At 37.0% G+C, this 18,659-nt stretch overlaps 1 protein-coding gene across 1 annotated transcript in view; it reads right to left on the bottom strand.

Annotated features, from left to right (window-relative positions):
• Positions 1-6,436: 6,436 nt before the first annotated feature.
• The window catches only part of LOC140244496 (uncharacterized), a 49,816-nt gene continuing 37,593 nt past the window's right edge, over positions 6,437-18,659 (bottom strand). Inside the window, exons 6-11 of the mRNA XM_072324128.1 lie at positions 14,514-14,613; positions 13,405-13,548; positions 12,045-12,143; positions 9,130-9,225; positions 7,923-8,021; positions 6,437-6,564 (exon numbers count right to left, since the gene is read on the bottom strand). Of these exons, the coding sequence (XP_072180229.1) occupies positions 6,551-6,564; positions 7,923-8,021; positions 9,130-9,225; positions 12,045-12,143; positions 13,405-13,548; positions 14,514-14,613 (552 nt within the window). The 3' untranslated portion in view covers positions 6,437-6,550. The remainder of the gene's footprint in view (positions 6,565-7,922; positions 8,022-9,129; positions 9,226-12,044; positions 12,144-13,404; positions 13,549-14,513; positions 14,614-18,659) is intronic.

Genomic DNA, 18,659 nt, shown 5'->3' with positions numbered 1-18,659 from the left:
ACTTGTCAGACTTTGAATCTATCTTCATTCCTTTTCTCCTGCGACAGAGTATGCCAGACTCCCAATTAACCATATTAATCATTGTCAACATACAATATGTCATACTAAAGTATAATCATCAGCTATTTTGGGAACACTCTTAGCTTTGTTTTAGTTTGTCACGTCCAATGACATCCTGTGAAAACAGTGGTATTGTCATGTATATTCATTTATCTCTCCAGGTATATAGGCTATGTACGTGTACAGTAAGTATGTACATCTTTCTTTCTCATCCTCTTTGTCTGTTTATATCTATTATTTATCTATAACTACATGTATATAATATAGGTACTATACATATGCATTTTACATAAAATCGTTCTCACTACATTCATCCATGGTGCAAAAGGGCGTAAAATATTCCACAGCATTTTTCTTTATATATAATTATGATAATTTTGTAGTGATATATCTGAGACACAATCGCTATATATAATTATAATAATTTTGTAGGGATATATCTGAGACACAATGACCCACTCAAAGTGGGCCGTATAATCATGTGTATTCAATTTCCAACCGCGTGAAAATTAGATGACACCTTCCAGGGACCATAGTGTCATTATATTTAAGGGGTCAAACAACTCTATTGCATTCATTGTGAACATGGAGCTATTTAAATTATCGGCTCTAATTTCAAACGTGGTAAAAAGTGGCATCCAACTATGGCTACCTATTGGTAAAGCTATGGCGCTTTGCTTGGAAAACACCAAAATGCCCTTTTGGGCGTGTTTTTCCTTCTAATAGATAATAGCTATTACGGAGCGTATCAATTTTTTCTTCTAATAAGATAACTATTAGGGATCTAACCAATCGGAATTAAAACAGCAACTCCAGATAAATTTATTTCATTTTGTACTTTTATCATGAAGCTAATTACATTTAATATCTATTTTGACACACTTAAAACGCATTCTAAAGGGAAAATATTGTTAGGGATACAATAACTATGTACTTCATGCAATATTGTCAGGGTGTTGCTATTCAGCAGGACGTGATAAGAAAAATGGGGAAAATCCCAGTCACCCAACATCCATTCACTTTGGTTTGGTCCTGGCCAAATGTACTTTGTTAAGATAAGTCATCAGCGTTTCCAGTGTTGTATAAAATCTAAGTCTCTCGTATAATTATTTGAACATCTCAAAGATAGAGGGTTATAGATTGTGAATCTACGTGTACATAAATGAGGCGGTTTGTATTATCAACATCTCGTATGTCAAGTATAGTATTAAAGAAGCCGAAACTTTTCAAAAAGAAGGTGTTGTAGGGTGAAAGTTTGTTATTGTACTAAGAAGGACATGACCTTTCCTGAAATGTGCATACACGATTCAAAAGAGATTGCGCACATTAATTGGTCCCGGATCATTACACAATTTATATAGTGCTGAAGATTAGTGGCATTATAGATATGCAATACAATGTCTTATCTCTATACCCCTGTCGAATGAAAACTGTTGTTGAACATCACCCATATGTGAAGCAAAATAATTAAGATGTTCATTTAATGTGACACCAAGAAATTTTGTACAAGAAACTCGCAATATCTTTTGGTTATTTACGACAATGTTAAACATATTCTAACATTCTCCTATTTTTCTTTTTGAATGTTACTTTTTTAAGTAACAAGCATTTATTCCGTTCTACTTATCCCGTTTTCATTTTAGCAGGGTAGCATATAAGCTCACTGGGAATTGCTCTTCCGCAGTACCATTTCATTTTTTTTTTTTACATTTCTTTCATTTTTTAAAGGAAAACGGGAATTTCAGGGGTTTTTGTATAGAATATACAGAGAGTTTGATTTCAGGCTCTGTTTTTGAGCAGAGCGTACATTGAGTGTTATAATTGAATAGGAACATTCTGTTTAAATAACATACAATTTGTTTAATATTGATATTTTCTATTTATTCAAATATCATACAATTCGCTTTATTCAATTCGTTTTCTTTTAGCAGGGTAGCCCTTTCAGCTCACTCGTAACTGCTCTTTAACAGTACCATTACGTGTTTATTTTTTTTTTCAATGCACCTTTACAGGAAAATGGGGATTTCATTTCATTACTGTTTATTTTTACAGTTTTTACAGTTCTTTTACCTTTTATAGGAAAAGGGGAATTTAATTTCTTTTTTGTACAGAATGTACATTGACTTTCATCATTGAGTTGGAGAAGAATGTACAGTGAACGTATAGGAGTTTTAATGTCAGACTCTTTTTGAACAGAGTGTACATTGATTTTTACAATTAAGTATGTAGGAACATTCTATTTAAATATTATACAATTTGTTCAATATTGATATTTTCTATTTTTGTAATTCAAATATCATACAATTTGCTTTATTCAATTCGTTTTCTTTTAGCACGGTAGCCCTTTCAGCTCACTCGGAACTGCTCTTATATAGTACCATTACTGATTTTTACATTTTTACAGTTCTTTTACCTTTTATTTTGAACATAGTGTACTTTGAGTGTTATGATTAAGTAGGAACATAAAATTATAGATATAGGAACATATATATCATAAACATAATATTATACAATTTGTGTAATATTGATTCTGTTTATTCAAATATATAATATGCCTTATTCTTTTCGTTTTCTTTTAGCAGGCTATCATTGAGTGTAAAAGAATGTACAGTGAACGTAAGGATGCAAAAGTGAAATATTGCTTGTTTGTGCTTGTTGGGGCTGCGGATACTTAGGGTGAGTTATCGTGGTGGTGTGTGTGTGTTGCTGTGCGTGGGTGCTCTGTTGCGCAAGGGGCTTGTGCTACACGTCCACTCATGGCGACCACCAGGGAGAATTCCGCCCGACCATCCGGGGGTTGCATCTCTTTTATTGACTCCTGGATGTTCTGCATGAATGATCACCGAGTAGCCTAGTCTCTTCTTGCCAGCCGCTTTCTCGAAAATCTAGAAAGGACAGCGTCCACGACTAGAGCACAACCACATTATGTTGGGTGCTGTGAAAAAGACTAGAGCATGTAGGCAAGACCCGTTATTGTCCTGATTATGTAGCCATGAATAAAGAATTAACCCCTCGCAACCACAATCCCAGAACTCCAGTGATTCTGTGTGCAACAGAATGTAAATAGTGATGGCAGTTTCAATACGCCTGTTGTTGTACCCTTACCCGTTGCTGAAAAGAAACTTTTACACCAATTTGTATTCATCCAGATGGTTGAGGATTGAAGTTCAAAAGACTGGAGTGGACAATGGATAATGCAAGACAGGTTTTCTATAAACGGATTGCATACCAACGTTTAGTGTCGAGGCTTTTCGTTCGTATTCATTCTCTCGGCATTTAAGGTATAGGGCAGGCGAAGGCACAAAATCAAAGACAAGTGTCACGCCTCACGCATTCACTAAAACATACAAAGCAAGGGGTCGAATTTGCCCCACTCTTCAATAAATGCATTACTTGATGGTTTGAGATCTAAAGTACACCTCACACACAAACTGTTAACAAGATTTATCACATTTATTTATTATTCATTGTTCGCTTTTATGGCAGAATTCTCCTATTCCTGATTCACTGGTCATTCCCCCATGAAATCTTTGACTCATCGTTTTTCCCTAAACAATCACATTACGGACAAAGAAATGTAGCCGTTTAATGGAATGTAATTTATTTTCAATTAGTCACACTTTTTTTAAACAATGAAGGCTACGGAAATTCCCATGTGAATACCAGCACAATCCTGGTAAGGTTTTGTTGTTTATAAAGTGTTTTTGGCATTTGTTGCTTTAGGCATGTTTTACCATCACAGCTGGTATTCATAGTAAATGACCATGGGGTACATATATAATTTGCTGTCGACCTGTGATTCTGTAAAGGCTATTACAGGGGTATATGCTCGTGGTAGTAACATGTAGACGATTACCTACCGTGGGTTAGTGTATTGATTAGAAGTGATGTGGAGAAGAATGATTGAGACTGTTTATATGTAATGATGATGATGATGATATTATTAATAATAATAATAATAATAATAATAATAATAATAATAATAATAATAATAATTGCATTTATGTGGCGCTTCATACTGACGTTTCTAAGCGCAATAATGATAATAACAACAATAATAATGATGATAATAAAAATAATTATGATAATGTTAACAATAATAATAATAATAATAATAATAATAATAATGATAATAATAATAATAATAATAATAATAATAATAATAATAATAATAATAATACAAACAATTATTATTATTATTTTTCATTATTATCATCATTATTATTATCATTATTATTACCATCATCATCATCATTATTATGGCCGGTTCCTGGAAACTCTGGCCATTTATATAAGTACTGACATGGCAACAAACACCGCCGCTATATAGAAAAGAAATGAGAACTAATGTTTCACTGAGAAAAGAAACACGTGAATAGTTTTATTAGCTCCTGAAAATGCTCTGGCATTTACTGTACAAAATATAAAAAACTGAAAGTATCTAATCACATGTAATCAATGTACGTGTATTCCAATCCTCATCTTGATAAAGACACTTTGATCAGATAAGTTTTATTATTATTGCATGAGAAACTACATTAAAGGATGCACGAAAAAAAAAAAAGGTTAAGAAAGAAGGTGCGTGCGGAATATATATAACTTAGCTACTCATCTAAAAAATAATTGGTCAACATTCAACCCACCGTCACATTGCAGATCCAACCTTTTACTTTTTTTTGGGGGGGGGGGGGTGGGTACCGACAACTTTTAATGAGCATAGGCGATCGATAGTCTGCATCCGCAGCCATAATATTCAGTGTTGTAGTTTGATTAAAAAATAATGATAAGAAGAAATATATCCCAGTTGCATAGAGTGACATAATAACAAGGACAACAACAAAAACAACAACACTATGACAATATTCAACTCATCCATTGCCACTAACAACCATTTGGCAGTAACGATTCGTGATGTTTTAAACTGGTGGTGCCAAGAAGGTTAACCTGGGTGGTTCAGCGTATAATACGGCCACGGCCGATACGTTTAAAGTAGTCTATTTCGAGAGAGACGGCTTTCTTTGACAAACGAAAAACTTGGGTTTACTTCCGTTAAGATAATGACCAATGAAAATAGATTATGGAATGATAGACCACATTGTGTCCATCTCTCATCAGGTTGCAAAACATGTTGAAGGTGAATTTTTGTTTCTAAGCAAAAGGTTGGATCTGTAATGAATCTTAATAAATAACGTGCATGTCACAGGATCCTTTCGTACCTAACTAAATTAAAAGACACATTCAATTTTAAAGGAAAATGTACAAATATACGAGACTCGCAGTGCATTTTCTAGACGTGTGAAAAATACTCAGATGGAATGAACTTTGAAATAAAAAGCAACATATTATTTACATAGCCACCAAACCACTTAATTACAAATAAATACATGTATGCAACATCCTGATACTATCATCATGTATTCATATTATCATCACATTACAAACAAACCTTTAAGTAGCAGATTTGAAAAATAGTAATGACAGTGCACGAATGTGATAATGTTCAGCCAGCAAGCAATATAGGAAAAAGTAATTACGTAACACAGGAAAAACGAGTAAAATTTGCAACCATAATGATCTGTGACATTTGACAAATCGCTCCGTCACAGAGTAAACTATATTGTCGCTAAGAATCCAGCACCATCAATAGATAAAATTGTCGGAGAAAGGGTCTATAATGAACATGAGTTCACGATCGCATATTGTAAATGTCAAAAGACTTTCTATCTAAATTAGCAACATTCACACGTACAAAATAGCGGGATGACGATCGCGATGCAAGTCTCGAGATTCGTATCCCTCTAATTCGCGTACGTGTGAATCCCACTAATTGTGATGTCTCTTTTGCATGAACGAAGTGTTTGTGTCAAGACGACAGAACACGCCATTTCCGCACTCAAGAAAACTCATAGGAAATATATATACATGTATAGTCATTCAGTTTGAACAAGCCACGAACAGTAATGCATACACAATACGTAGTATCTGATATACATGTATTATACATATCTGACGCAAAAGTGCACGTCTGCTGAAAGTTTGCTTAAACTGAATTTGCTTGGACTAGAAAAGGAGGGATAGGAAAAGTGTTTTTTTTTCATTGTAGGTGTTTACGAGGCTATATACGACGCCCGATATTCATGAAGCACTTCACGATCACTTCTATAAGGAGCCTTCTGAAAACCCAACGGAAAGAACCTGCGCCATTATCACTATTTGCTATCTGTTGACACGCATGTCTACCTCAGAAAGGGCCATCGGCATTGAAAAGACATGATAACGCATAGTATTTGCTGAAGTGATTGAAGCATAATTATAGCGTTCCTTGGCAGAAGAGCTATGGCATATGAGGGCATATTATGCAGGTAACTGTATACACGGCATGTACAATATACATGACACGAGGGTCTCCCGATGATACTTAAGACTGAGGCATGAATGTGTAGAGTTGGGCTTTCCTGGCCTGTTGTTGGATGATTACACTCATTACGGCCTACTCACCTTGACCTGCAAAATAGGGAAGTAAAATCAAAGTCATCATCGAATGGGTTTGGATGAGTAGCACAAATTCAGATTTGGTTACGTGACATGTGTAATAATCTACTTGTGCAGCAAAAATATGAATCTGATAGATTACATCGATAATGATGTGTTTCGCCAGAATTACTTATTAGGAAAAGTCAGTACTGTGAGGGTTTTCGCTAAAAAACAAAACAAAACCAAAACCAAAAACAACAACAACAACAACAACCCACAAGCGGACAAGGATTAAACGTGATGAATTACGTTGGTGGCTGAAGGATTGAATCGCGTAGTATAGGTGCTCTATTCTAGCACTTGCTTTTAGCCAACTATACTCTTGTATTTAGGCAAATAGGATCTGATGAGTTATTTTGCAGATGAAATTAACACCAATGCAGATTTATTAGCTAGATTTCAAACATTTTCAAAATAAAATGTAAAGATTTCAAATATTGCGTACTTCTCATAGTAGCTCATATCTGAAAAGTCTTAAACTATTATTTCTAAGGTACCCATACTGTTATTGTTTTATAAGTTATAATGCAGAAGCATAAATCCCAGTGTTTATCACTTATTCATGGTACTGCATATGGGGAAAGGGGAGAAAGAGAACTGAAGTCTTTTTTCTTCTTTCATGTAGCTTGTCAGGCCACATGTGGAGATATCAGCTCCCTTCCCATCCTCTATAAAATGTGATGGGTTGCCATGATCGATGGTTTTCGCATTCTATTTGGAATTTTACAAAGATCGCTTCATTTCAGCTCTATCATGTCTTCTAGAAGAGTTATAATAGACAAAAAAAAAATCATTTCATATATTTATTCATCTCGTAAAATAAAGCAAAGCAATTTATCAGTTGTTCGTAAAATAATGACGGAATGGTAACAGGTATAACACACAAGTCACAGGGAATATTGGCTCAAATTGTAGGCTTGTAATAATTTGTTACTAGTGAGCTTCAGAATCGCGACGCGAATGTTTGCGTTGGAGACAACTATTGCGTTGGCCATTCTCCTCTCTGCCTGCGTCGTGTTGCAAAGTAGCTTCAAATTACGAAGGACGCAGCCTATACAAAGTAATATGGCGCCCCCATATTATTATCAGTGCATCACTCTCAGCGTCGTGAATTGAGTGGACCCTAAAATGGCCCGGAACCGACCGTGCAAAATCAGACGACGCGAGGTCAATTCTTATGAAGCAAATTTGCGCATGGGTAGAACAGGTGTTTCTTTGGGTTTTTTTTTTTTATATCTTTTTATCTGAACGTCCGCGTCACGAAAATCCAAAGCTCCCTCTTGCGTTGAGAACGCAAACACAATATTTCAATCTCCCCACCGACTTACTAATTTCACATTTCGCCCCGCTCCATCCATGTCGACACACACAAGTATTTGGCGCCACACATTGTCCGTGGTTGGAACAGTTATCGGGACAAATGTCAGCTAAACACACACAAAAAAGGAGGGGATTTAAGAAAGAAGGAAAGAAGAATATTACAAAAGGAGACAATATTATATAAACTTGGCAAATAGACAAGACGAGTCAAAACTTTCATTTTATTAAGCGACTGATTCACATTTGGAAATATCGATGCGAGTATTTCATACAATAATTATTCTTCAACACTGAACGATTGTAGTCTTTTTAAAAGTCACTGAACGATTATAGTTGCAACGAGAACCTGCGTAAACCACGGAGTACGACACTCCATGCGTAAACTTTATATTCATTTTCTAATTACTAATGCGACCGAAATACATATACTTCAGTTCATAGTCTATAGTAATGCTAATAGGCACATTTATAAATGAGTGGCTCTACAAATACAATTCTCTATTTTTTTTTTTTTTTTTGTTTACTGTGACATTCTCTCTTTACAGAGCCAGGAATTATGAAAGTTATAAAACTATATTCGAATACTTTACAGCATGCCAAACAAATCTCAAATCTATATGATTAGTATGCGACGTCATTCGTATTTATTGTTATAGATGTTAACTTGTTATGCGTGTGTGTGATTGTATGTGTGTTTATGTGTCTGTGAGAGAGAGAGAGAGTGTGTGTGTGAGGGTGTGTAATGTATTTGTATGTATATATTTTTTTAATGTGTATGCTCTTGTAAATGAGAATGAGTTACATGATTCAACATATTCAAGGGATATATGTTTGGCATATTTATGTCAATACTTTCTAGTGAAGGAATTATCAGTACGATTGATTCATAATCGATTTATTTATGTTGAAGAGAGATTATTTGCAGTATAAATTGAAAAAAAAATGGATTTGTTTGTGTTCAGAATTGTATTTGTATTGTTTTTGTTTGTTACATCCAGCATGGGTTGATTCATGAATGATTTGAATGAAATCAATAAATATTAAAGGAAAAAAAAGTGTAGCTTCTTTCTTTGCCTTTTTTATTAATCCATAAGCTCCTTAAAGAGTAACCATAATTATGTAGAATTCGCGTTGTAAGCACAAATGAAAATAAAAGTAAAAGGAGTGAACGCATACACTCCGAAGTTCGTTACCAGCTGAAGTAGGCCTACATACCTGTCTGGCAACGGTGACCGCTGTAGCCCGGAGGACACAGGCACACGTTTGGCTCTACGCACTTCCCACCGTTGAAGCAGTGAGGGATACACAGAGCTGTACAGAGACAACGAAAGCAGACAAACGTGCAATGACAACGAATCTAATCATGCACGTTTAAAGGGACTGTACAGTACTGGTTGAGGTGGGGATTCATGTTTTGAACATTTCTGAGTGAGATAATGAAAAGCCTCTTATGAAATATGAAAGAGCATGTAATTTAAAGAAGGATTCAACGTTTATTTGATGAAAATTGGTTTTCAAATGGCTGGGATATCAAAAAAAGTGCTAATAATAAAAGGCGACATGCCACAACTTTATTAGGATCTATTGTTTCACCTTGTTTTTGGATATCTCAGCCATTTCAAAACCGATTTTCATCGAATAAACTTTTGATACCCCTTGGAACTGCACGCTCTTTGACATCTCATAGAATGGTTTCTGAATATCTCGCAAAACGTTAAAAGCTAAATCCTCACCTCGACCAGAACTGTACATTACCGACCATACCTACAGGAACCTCGTTCCCCCATGTGTAAAGTGTACGGGGATTTTCAGATTCTCGTATGGAATTGGTTAAACCAGATAAAAAAAAAAAGATCTGACATCGGCAAGTGAGGTTTACTTGCATATTTCGAATCGACTGGGTTGTATCTCCTTTCCCAGGCACCCCATCTATTGTTCCCATCGAAAAAAAGTGATTTGATGATTCTTTACTTATTCTTCTTGAAGGCAGCTTTACATTTGAGATCACTCAGAGTCGTCCAGAATTTTCTTCAAATTTCCACCTTGCCGTTGTCTCTTCAATAATCATTCCGTTAAACCAAATTAAACAAGGAAAAGTAGAAATTACGCAGTGCGTAATATTTATGTCCCCGCCGGAAGTAGCATTTTGTAGCAAAATGTGCAATATAGGTCAAAAATCAAGGTCAAAGAAGTCAAAGGTCAAAATTCTGTGTAGAAGTTTTAAAGCCCTCACCTAGTGTCATCACATAAAGCAAACGGAATCGAAATCGGGTTAGAAATGGCGAAGGAGTAGCATTTTGTAGCCAATGTACAATATAAGTAAAAAATCAAGGTCAAAGGTCAAAGAAGTCAACGGTCAAAATTCTGTGCAGAAGTTTTGAAGCCCTCACCTAGTGCCATCACATGAAGCAAACGGAATCGAAACCGGGGTAGAAATGGCGAAGGAGTAGCATTTTGTAGCAAAATGTACAATACAGGTCAGAAATAAAGGTCAAAGGTCAAAGAAGTCAAAGGTCAAAATTCTGTGTAGAAGTTTTGAATCCCTCACCTAGTGCCATCACATAAAGCAAACGGAATCGGAATCGGGTTAGAAATGGCGAAGGAGTAGCATTTTCTAGCCAATGTACAATATACATTGTAGGTCAAAAATCAAGGTCAAAGGTCAAAGAAGTCAAAGGTCAAAATTCTGTGTAGAAGTTTTGAAGCCCTCATCTAGTGCCATCACATAAAGCAAACGGAATCGAAATCGGGTTAGAAATGGCGAAGGAGTAGCATTTTGTAGCAAAATGTACAATATAGGTCAAAGGTCAAGGTCAAAGGTCACAACTGAAATTCTGTGTAGAAGTTTCAAAGCTCCCATGTAGTGCTATCACATAAAGCAAATAGAATCAAAATTGGCTCATAAATGACAGAGAAGTAGCAAATTGAACATTTTGATCACACACGGACGCACACACAGACAGACGGACGCACGGACACACACACGTACGGAGCCCGTTTCATAGTCCCCTGCTCGAACTCGTTCGGCGGGGACAAAAAGTGAAGTATTAATCATGTAACCAATCAATGATTCAATCATCCATCGAATCAGTTAAAAGCGCAGGGTGACCTACATACATGTAACTGCTTGTAGTAAAGAGCCCTGCTTGCTTCTCAACGGTACTGTATAATACTACAGCGTCTGGCTCAGAAGGTACCTCAGTGCATAATATTTATGACATCATCTTACGTTATGACTTATGTACATATACATTTTAGTGCAAGAGTTCAGACAGGACGCATTGCTCTGGATAAAGACATACACCGTGGGAGAGTCAATTACTTTGCTGTCACGGTCGGACAATTACTGATCCTCGCAGTCTATTCATCAACATTACTACTATAGACTCATCCTTCGATTTCGACGGTGTGAAAAATCTTGGTCCAACGAACAGGAAAATTGCTGCGCATTGTGTCTCAATGTCGCTTTACTGTTAAGAGATTTGGTGATAGCGACGGCCACTGAAAAAGCCGGCCGCACGAAAGTTATACCAATTGTTTATTCAGTCACCTGACAGTAAATAATCATTATTTCAGAACAGTAGATGACGTTTAGTGAGGTTTCTTTCGGCGTTTGTGCCATCATGTTCTCTGCATCATGGTTATTTCAAAACAGTATGTGATCTTAGTGAAGATGCATCAATTCAAATCAAGTCAAATCAAATTAAATCGTGCGGTCTGATATGAAAATCCAGCAGTACAAAAATTTTCCGGTGTTTACCGTATACAGTCATCTATAATAGTGACCATTTCAAAACAGTAAATGATGTTTAGTGAAGTTGCATAAAGTCAAATAGTCGATTAGAAATAATATTAATCAAGTCAAATCAAGTTGAAATAATACAAGTCATCTTCTACCGAATCGGATCGAATATAATGATTATCTGAGTCCATGGTATAGCTCACAAATCCTAGAATTACTTCATTCAAGCTAACGAATTTCCCTTAGATTAGTGTCTGTTCGCGAGCTTCCAAGTTAACTCCAATCACAAACTGGTTCACCCATCCTACAAAATATCTGGTGCTGGATATTTCGAACATGCAACATCTAGTTATGAACACTCCTTCCCATCGAAGCGGGCTAGACTCACCATTTTCGCAGGCGGTACCATAGTAACCCGATGGGCATTCGCAGACCCCGTCATCGGCACACCTAGCTCCGTACGCACAGGGCGGATGGCATGGTGTAACTGGTAGAGAACGGACGGTAACGGTTACTATAAGTGATTATCTGTGTTTTGGGCAGGTGGGTTAAAGGGAACCAAAATCCAAATAGCAATGTGGATTGAGTGAAAACAGCAATATTAGTAAAACACATTAGTGAAAGTTTGAGGAAAATTGGACAATCGATGCAAAAGTTATGAATTTTTAAAGTTTTGGTGTTGGAACCGCTGGATGAGGAGACTACTAGAGGTTATGACGTATGAGTGGACAACCAAATAAAGGAAATATAAAGGGAATTCCACAAATTTTTTTTTTTCATGAAAATTACACATTCCATCAACTTGATACTGACATAAATTAGTATGTTAAGGGTAGCAATTATTCCCCCTGCTTTCTAAAAGCGGTTAGTCAAGTGCTCATTCATAATGATAGAAAAAAGAATTTTTGTGGAATTTTCTTTATATTTTCTTTATAATATTGGTTCCCTTTAACCTCCACTTACTTACAGGAAACGGGATGTGTCGTGTGTTAATTATCCTTTTATAAAATTACGTCTAGCAGGCAAGATGTTAATAATGGGCTGGCTGGCTGGATAGATAGGTAAGATTAGGGATAGAGAGATGGATGATTATAGATGGATGAACATAATTATGGGGGATATATGGATACAGTGTTCAAACACAGTACAATTTTATAGAACGCATACAAAGTTTGACAGATTTGGTATGATCGATTATAAAATCGTTATATGAATAGGTTTTGGTCTAGGATTTGACAACTAAATCCCCTTAAATGCCTGTAATTAATGAACTGTATTATATTTCATCACTAATCCCCACCCCCCCCCCCCCCAAAAAAAAAGAGAGAAAAATCCAGTGAGGATTTGTGTGATGGTCAGTAGAAGACATGTTTATTCGATGGCATCGTCACATACATGCAGCTGTAAACATCAGTGTTTCGCAATAACAACGTGGTCTCGTATCATTTTCTTATGCTATTTGCAATTTTTCATGAAACTGCACTGACCCATTTCTTTGAGCATACTAAATTTCAAGTAGCCACCTTAAAAAAGGAGTGAATGTTTTATGGTTTGTGTTCTCCGGATTGTATGTCTTTGTCGATGTATTTATCATGTTTATGATATTCATCGTACGACATGTCAGACAACCATCGTGACTAAACGTAGAATTGTTGCTATCATATCAAAGAACGCAACCCGAGTCCAAGAGTACATTATGCATATTATAACCTTGGAACTATCAACTATCTTAAATTATACTGCCTCACCCTTTTTCTCGCACTGCTTCTGAACGTGTATTTTCAACGGTGACGCCGGAATCTGGCGCTTGGCGGCGTCCCATATTTTCATCGTCAATCTTCCAACAGCAACGCCCGACTTGCGTCCTGTACATGGGAATCCGACCTGAAAGACTAAATTCGTGAATGAGAAATAGCAAGACAGTGTTTAGTGTTATCGCAACACAAGTGACAAGACAGGGAAAAGTACATGAGCAACTGAAATCAACTTTGGTAAGGATACGAACAAAAGAATGGGGGACTAATTTACAAGCCTCTTTTTTTTTCTTGCTTCAATAAGCCAGTTCAGAGTTAGCCCATGGGCACATTAGTACCAATGACATTTCTTTTTTTTTCTCCGTCGGTTAGGGGCTTTACGTAACAATTCATGGAATTCATCAATCCTATTCAAACAAAGAATGAACTTGGGTAGACCAGATGACCAGAATGGTCCGTTAATTAATACTTGGCAAAGCGTCCATTTCATTATTTTGTATTGAATGTACTTTATTTTGCCAATTACTACTTTTGGTGTTAGGTGATGTGCTGGCAAGCAACATCTTTTAGGACTATAATCACAGATGCTTATCCCAGTGAATTTAAAACCAACATGCCTGTTGATAGGAATGAGCTTTTGTTTTTCTGCTCATGCGAAAAGTGGAAATGCGAACTGGCTTATTATCCAATTTGAAGAGCTCAGCTTGAGCCCGGAAATAACCCATGAACCACTGTCGGCATGTACGATATCGTCGGCGTAATAAGGGCTTTTGTTTTGATCATCGTATTTCTGACAGACTCGACTGAAAATCATCGACAAGAGAATTCGATGCCTCGGGAAACATGCAATTTCCTGTCGTCATGCAGTCAGATACGGATTGTTGTAACTTGCTTAGTTTAATTTTCTTGAAAACACATACCTACACACACACACACAAAAAAAAAAAAACCAAAACATGAAACAGATTTGATTGCAGTTAATGAATGATACTGCCAGACATTTTACAATTATATCTCCTGACATTTTCTTGAAGTTGATAGGTATTTTTACTTGATCGATTTCCAGATAAAATGGAAGGGAAGGAAATAAATAAGACACCTACCTGATTCAGTGGTTGGTACGACTCCAGAGGGCGGTATATTGATAGTTGGATTGCCTAGGATTTCCGTGCGTGCAGTGCGACCATGGATTGAATAGGAGAACTGGAAATATACAAGAGAGCGAGAGATAAAAAAGAGAGTAAAACAAGAGCTGATGAATTCCGTCCAGACTACACAATTAAAAAGTTAGAATGGTGAAAGGGACATTCTATTAAGTTCAATAATAAAGACGGCAAAAAGAGTTAAAATCAAAATATAAAAATGTTTACAAGAAAGAGACTTTTTTATTGAAAATATAGGCATACACAGTCTTCATTTTCTTATTCTTTATTTCGTACAATTCGTTTAAAAAATGATTGATAGGGGTAACCGCAGATATTCACTACAAAAAATTTAAGAAAGTAAGTAAAGTAGATGACTTGCAAAAAGAAATAAATTCACCTTTTGTATAATATTATCATTGCATACGGCTGTATAAAATGTTCAAAGATTATTAGTCGTTGTTTCTCGAAATCTTATTTCCACATCTATACAAGGTATCATCACAAATAAACACAATAACTATGAATCTTTGCGCGTCTCTGTGTGTGCACAGTGTATGTGTGTGTGCGTGTGTCCGTGTGTTGTTTGTGTGTTTGTATGCACATTGGATGATGTGCATGTGAGAAAATGAGACTTTCCAAAAGTAGGTGAGGCGAATTGGATTCATAAATATTATTATCAATAAATTTCCTATCGTATCACACAAAAGGGGTAACACCTAACATCGTTATTCCAATCTGTAACGTCAATCGCGTTTTGTGGTACTCTGGTTCGGAAAGAGTTCACGAGACCACGTCTGAAAATGTTATAATCACAGAGCCATATGGCGTCATTATGGAAAGAAATTGCTACAAATTGATACGGTGACTATACGGGACCTCCCACAAGCTCGTTGCCGACAACCGGTGGCTAAACAGCGGACAAGTTAGCGGGAGCCGGTTAGCGGTAGCGGGGTTCCCTCGGTCTGCCGTGTGTCAGGCATACCAGTGGTGTTTATATCATGACGTCAGCTGCTATACCAGCAACATGTGTGTGAAGGCAAACATCAGGGCCCCGTAACATAAAAGATGTTAGGATGTCAACTCTTGCTGGAATGGCAACTTCCCATAACAACAGTCAATCAGGAGGCTGCATTCTAGTCGTTACCATGGCAATTGCCATTCCAGCAAGAGTTGTTATCATATCAGCTTTTTATGAAATGGGGCCCAGCAGACGACAGTTGAGGTGGTGCGCGCTCTTTTGTTTGTTGTTGTAGTTGTTGTTATTTACGGAACGTATAGTTTTGAGCACATAATGATGCTATTGAAACAAGCGAATATTTTTTTTTAATACTTATTTATACCGTACTATAGTTATACGGACTGAAAGAAAGAGAGAGAGGGGGGGGGGGGGGGAGCAACTGCAAGGAGCAGAAGAAGATGAAAAACAACATAGAGCGACAAGAAGAAGAAGAAGAGGGATGGAAGGATGTCAGTGTTTCGAAAGATCTTTAAGCAGACAAGGGATACACGGCCGGGATCATGCTTCACGACCATCTTCTCTCATCGTATGGTGTTCAAAAAGTTTCCGTCCAGTGGAATAAATTCAAATGTTCCTTTTTATTGGCCATCCACTCACGGCTCTGTAGCATGATGCCTGAACAGTAGGAGGAGCAGGAGGAGAGTTCTGATTGATTTTATGTTGTTTGTGACGAACAGACGCTTTTTGGTTACTTGGAGTCATCAGGGAGAATTTCATAAATTCTGCGCATTCAGAAAAATAAAGAGGAAGTTTATCGATTATGAGTTGCCAGGATTATTACGATATACGCTTCGTTGGTCGAACTCAACCTCCGTGTAAAGAGCATTAGTGTGTGATACCTGTTGATACTTTTGAGGTTAACCGAATTTCCTGTGTTAAATATATCCGTGTACATATACCATTGTTTCTACAAGCCCCATGCATAATTCTTCCACATCTGGTTCAAGGCTTCCGAGAGCAGATGTGGCACGGGCTCTTGTGGTGAACCAAGCACCAGACTGGATGCAGCAGCGCGAGAAACCGACAGAAGTCTAATCGAGAAACAAAAGTCTTGCGGACAGTATAGCTGGCGTGGGAGGGCTACTATTAGTTTTGAAGGGCGACTAGTCATCTGTATCGGCTTGACGATATACATAATATTCGCGTGTGTAAATGATCGTGGAATCAATGGGGGAACAAGTGTTTAAAAAACAAGGAAGGTGGTATGATATTATGAGGTGCGCGGAACAGTACCCCCCCCCCCCCCCCCAACCACGTGTGGAGTCTCTCAGTCATGTCATGAACACCTTATGAAACATCAATAAAACGGTTCCATGACATTTGCTCCTGCGACAGTTGCTTCCATGAAGTATCTGCACACTAAGCCAAATATAAATCCTACCCACAAACATAATACTAACCCTAATCCTAATCCTCACATCAAACTGAATCTAAGACCCTATCACAACCCTACCCTTTCCCTAAGTCCTTGCAGAAGATATAAAACCGGTGCAATTGTCCCGGAAGCAAATGTCGTGTCATCCAGTAAAACATTCGAGCTAGTGAAATCGATTAGGTGCATGATGGCTATCGCGAGTTTTGGTCGCACAACAACAGCAATGGCTCAGACACAGAATTTCATAATCATTATTATGTCGATGACTCAGCAACATTAAATGTTGCTGAGTCTTCCCCATAAAAATCGCCAATGCTCGAAAATTATTACAACAAAACACAAAACATGATGCGAAGGATGCAAGTTCTTCTGTCTGATTTCACGATCAAAATATCAAATTCATCCAACAGCGGTCCAAGTTTAATATGCAGGACAATGGTAGACTCTTGAGGCTATGACAACATCACCTTATCGCTGTTTCAGGAACAAAATGTGAAAAATAAATCAGAATTCCACAACTCACTTTTTGAGGTCAACTTGATGAACACTCGTGCATTAAAGGTCCTGTTTACCTTTAGGAGCAGTGATTCAAAATGTTCAAGATATCACATTATTATTTTGATGCATATGTGTAGCACTGTTGTATCACAAAACATCCTACCATATAACATTTTGCAAATAAAGCCTAAAATATAAGGAGACATCAGTATTTTTCTCATTAAACCATAACTATAGACGGTTTAGTCTGGAAACATTTTTATTAAAGCTATTGTTCACATTTTGTGTATTCAACAATACTTAACATCGATTACACGGATTCAAATTTTTACACTGGTTGTTTCTATCCCTAACTCACATTTCTGAACTATTTTAAAGCACTAATGTTGGGTTTTTGTTTCTTCTGCAAATAGTAAATTAGGTCTTTAACCTTGCTTGATTTTGATCAGCTTCTCAAAGCCAACTTAAACATGGCGTTGAATCGCACCCTGTGATAAATCCCACCAATCGCTTTTATTGGTACAATACTCGCTACTGGCATGGTGACTGGGGTACATTGTAAAATGTCGCATTCTTGTTTCAGGACTATTCTATCTAAGTGCTATACAAACATGGCGATAAAACATAATTGAGCGCGGCATCTGTTCCACTGCTAATTCAGCAGAGACCAAAGAAATTTGAAGAACATATTCACGACGATTTCGCCTATGCCACGAGAAGTCAAGTTCAAGTTCATTTCGTTCTCAGTAGGAAGTAAATTTAGCTCAAGGTTTACATGAAGTCATACAAATTAAAACAATAGAACGATGAATTCTGAGTAATGTACAAAATACCAATGCCATATTGTACAATGCATATTTTGTAAGAACGGTTACATCGTTTATTACATTGCGAAATATGAACTATGAAAACTCACAAAGTGTAATTTATAGTAATTGATTAGATGATGAAAGAGAGATACATGTATTATAGCAGTCCTTTTTATGAATAAGGTTAGTGAAAATAAATTGCACCCCTGGTGAAGCATGCCATGGGGAGACATAATTCTCAATATCTGGGACACCCCACTTCATCCAGATCTATACCCTGCGGAGAACATTGTTGTTACGCCGACTTAATGCGGCTGTCACCAACACACGACGTCGTCAAATCCCCAGCGGAAATCGAAAAATACAAGATAGGCTAGCTGCCCGACATATACATGTACTACATA

This window comes from Diadema setosum, chromosome 2 (assembly GCF_964275005.1).
Source record: "Diadema setosum chromosome 2, eeDiaSeto1, whole genome shotgun sequence".
Taxonomy (NCBI): Eukaryota; Metazoa; Echinodermata; class Echinoidea; order Diadematoida; family Diadematidae; genus Diadema; species Diadema setosum.
This window is presented reverse-complemented; position numbering and strand designations above follow the sequence as displayed.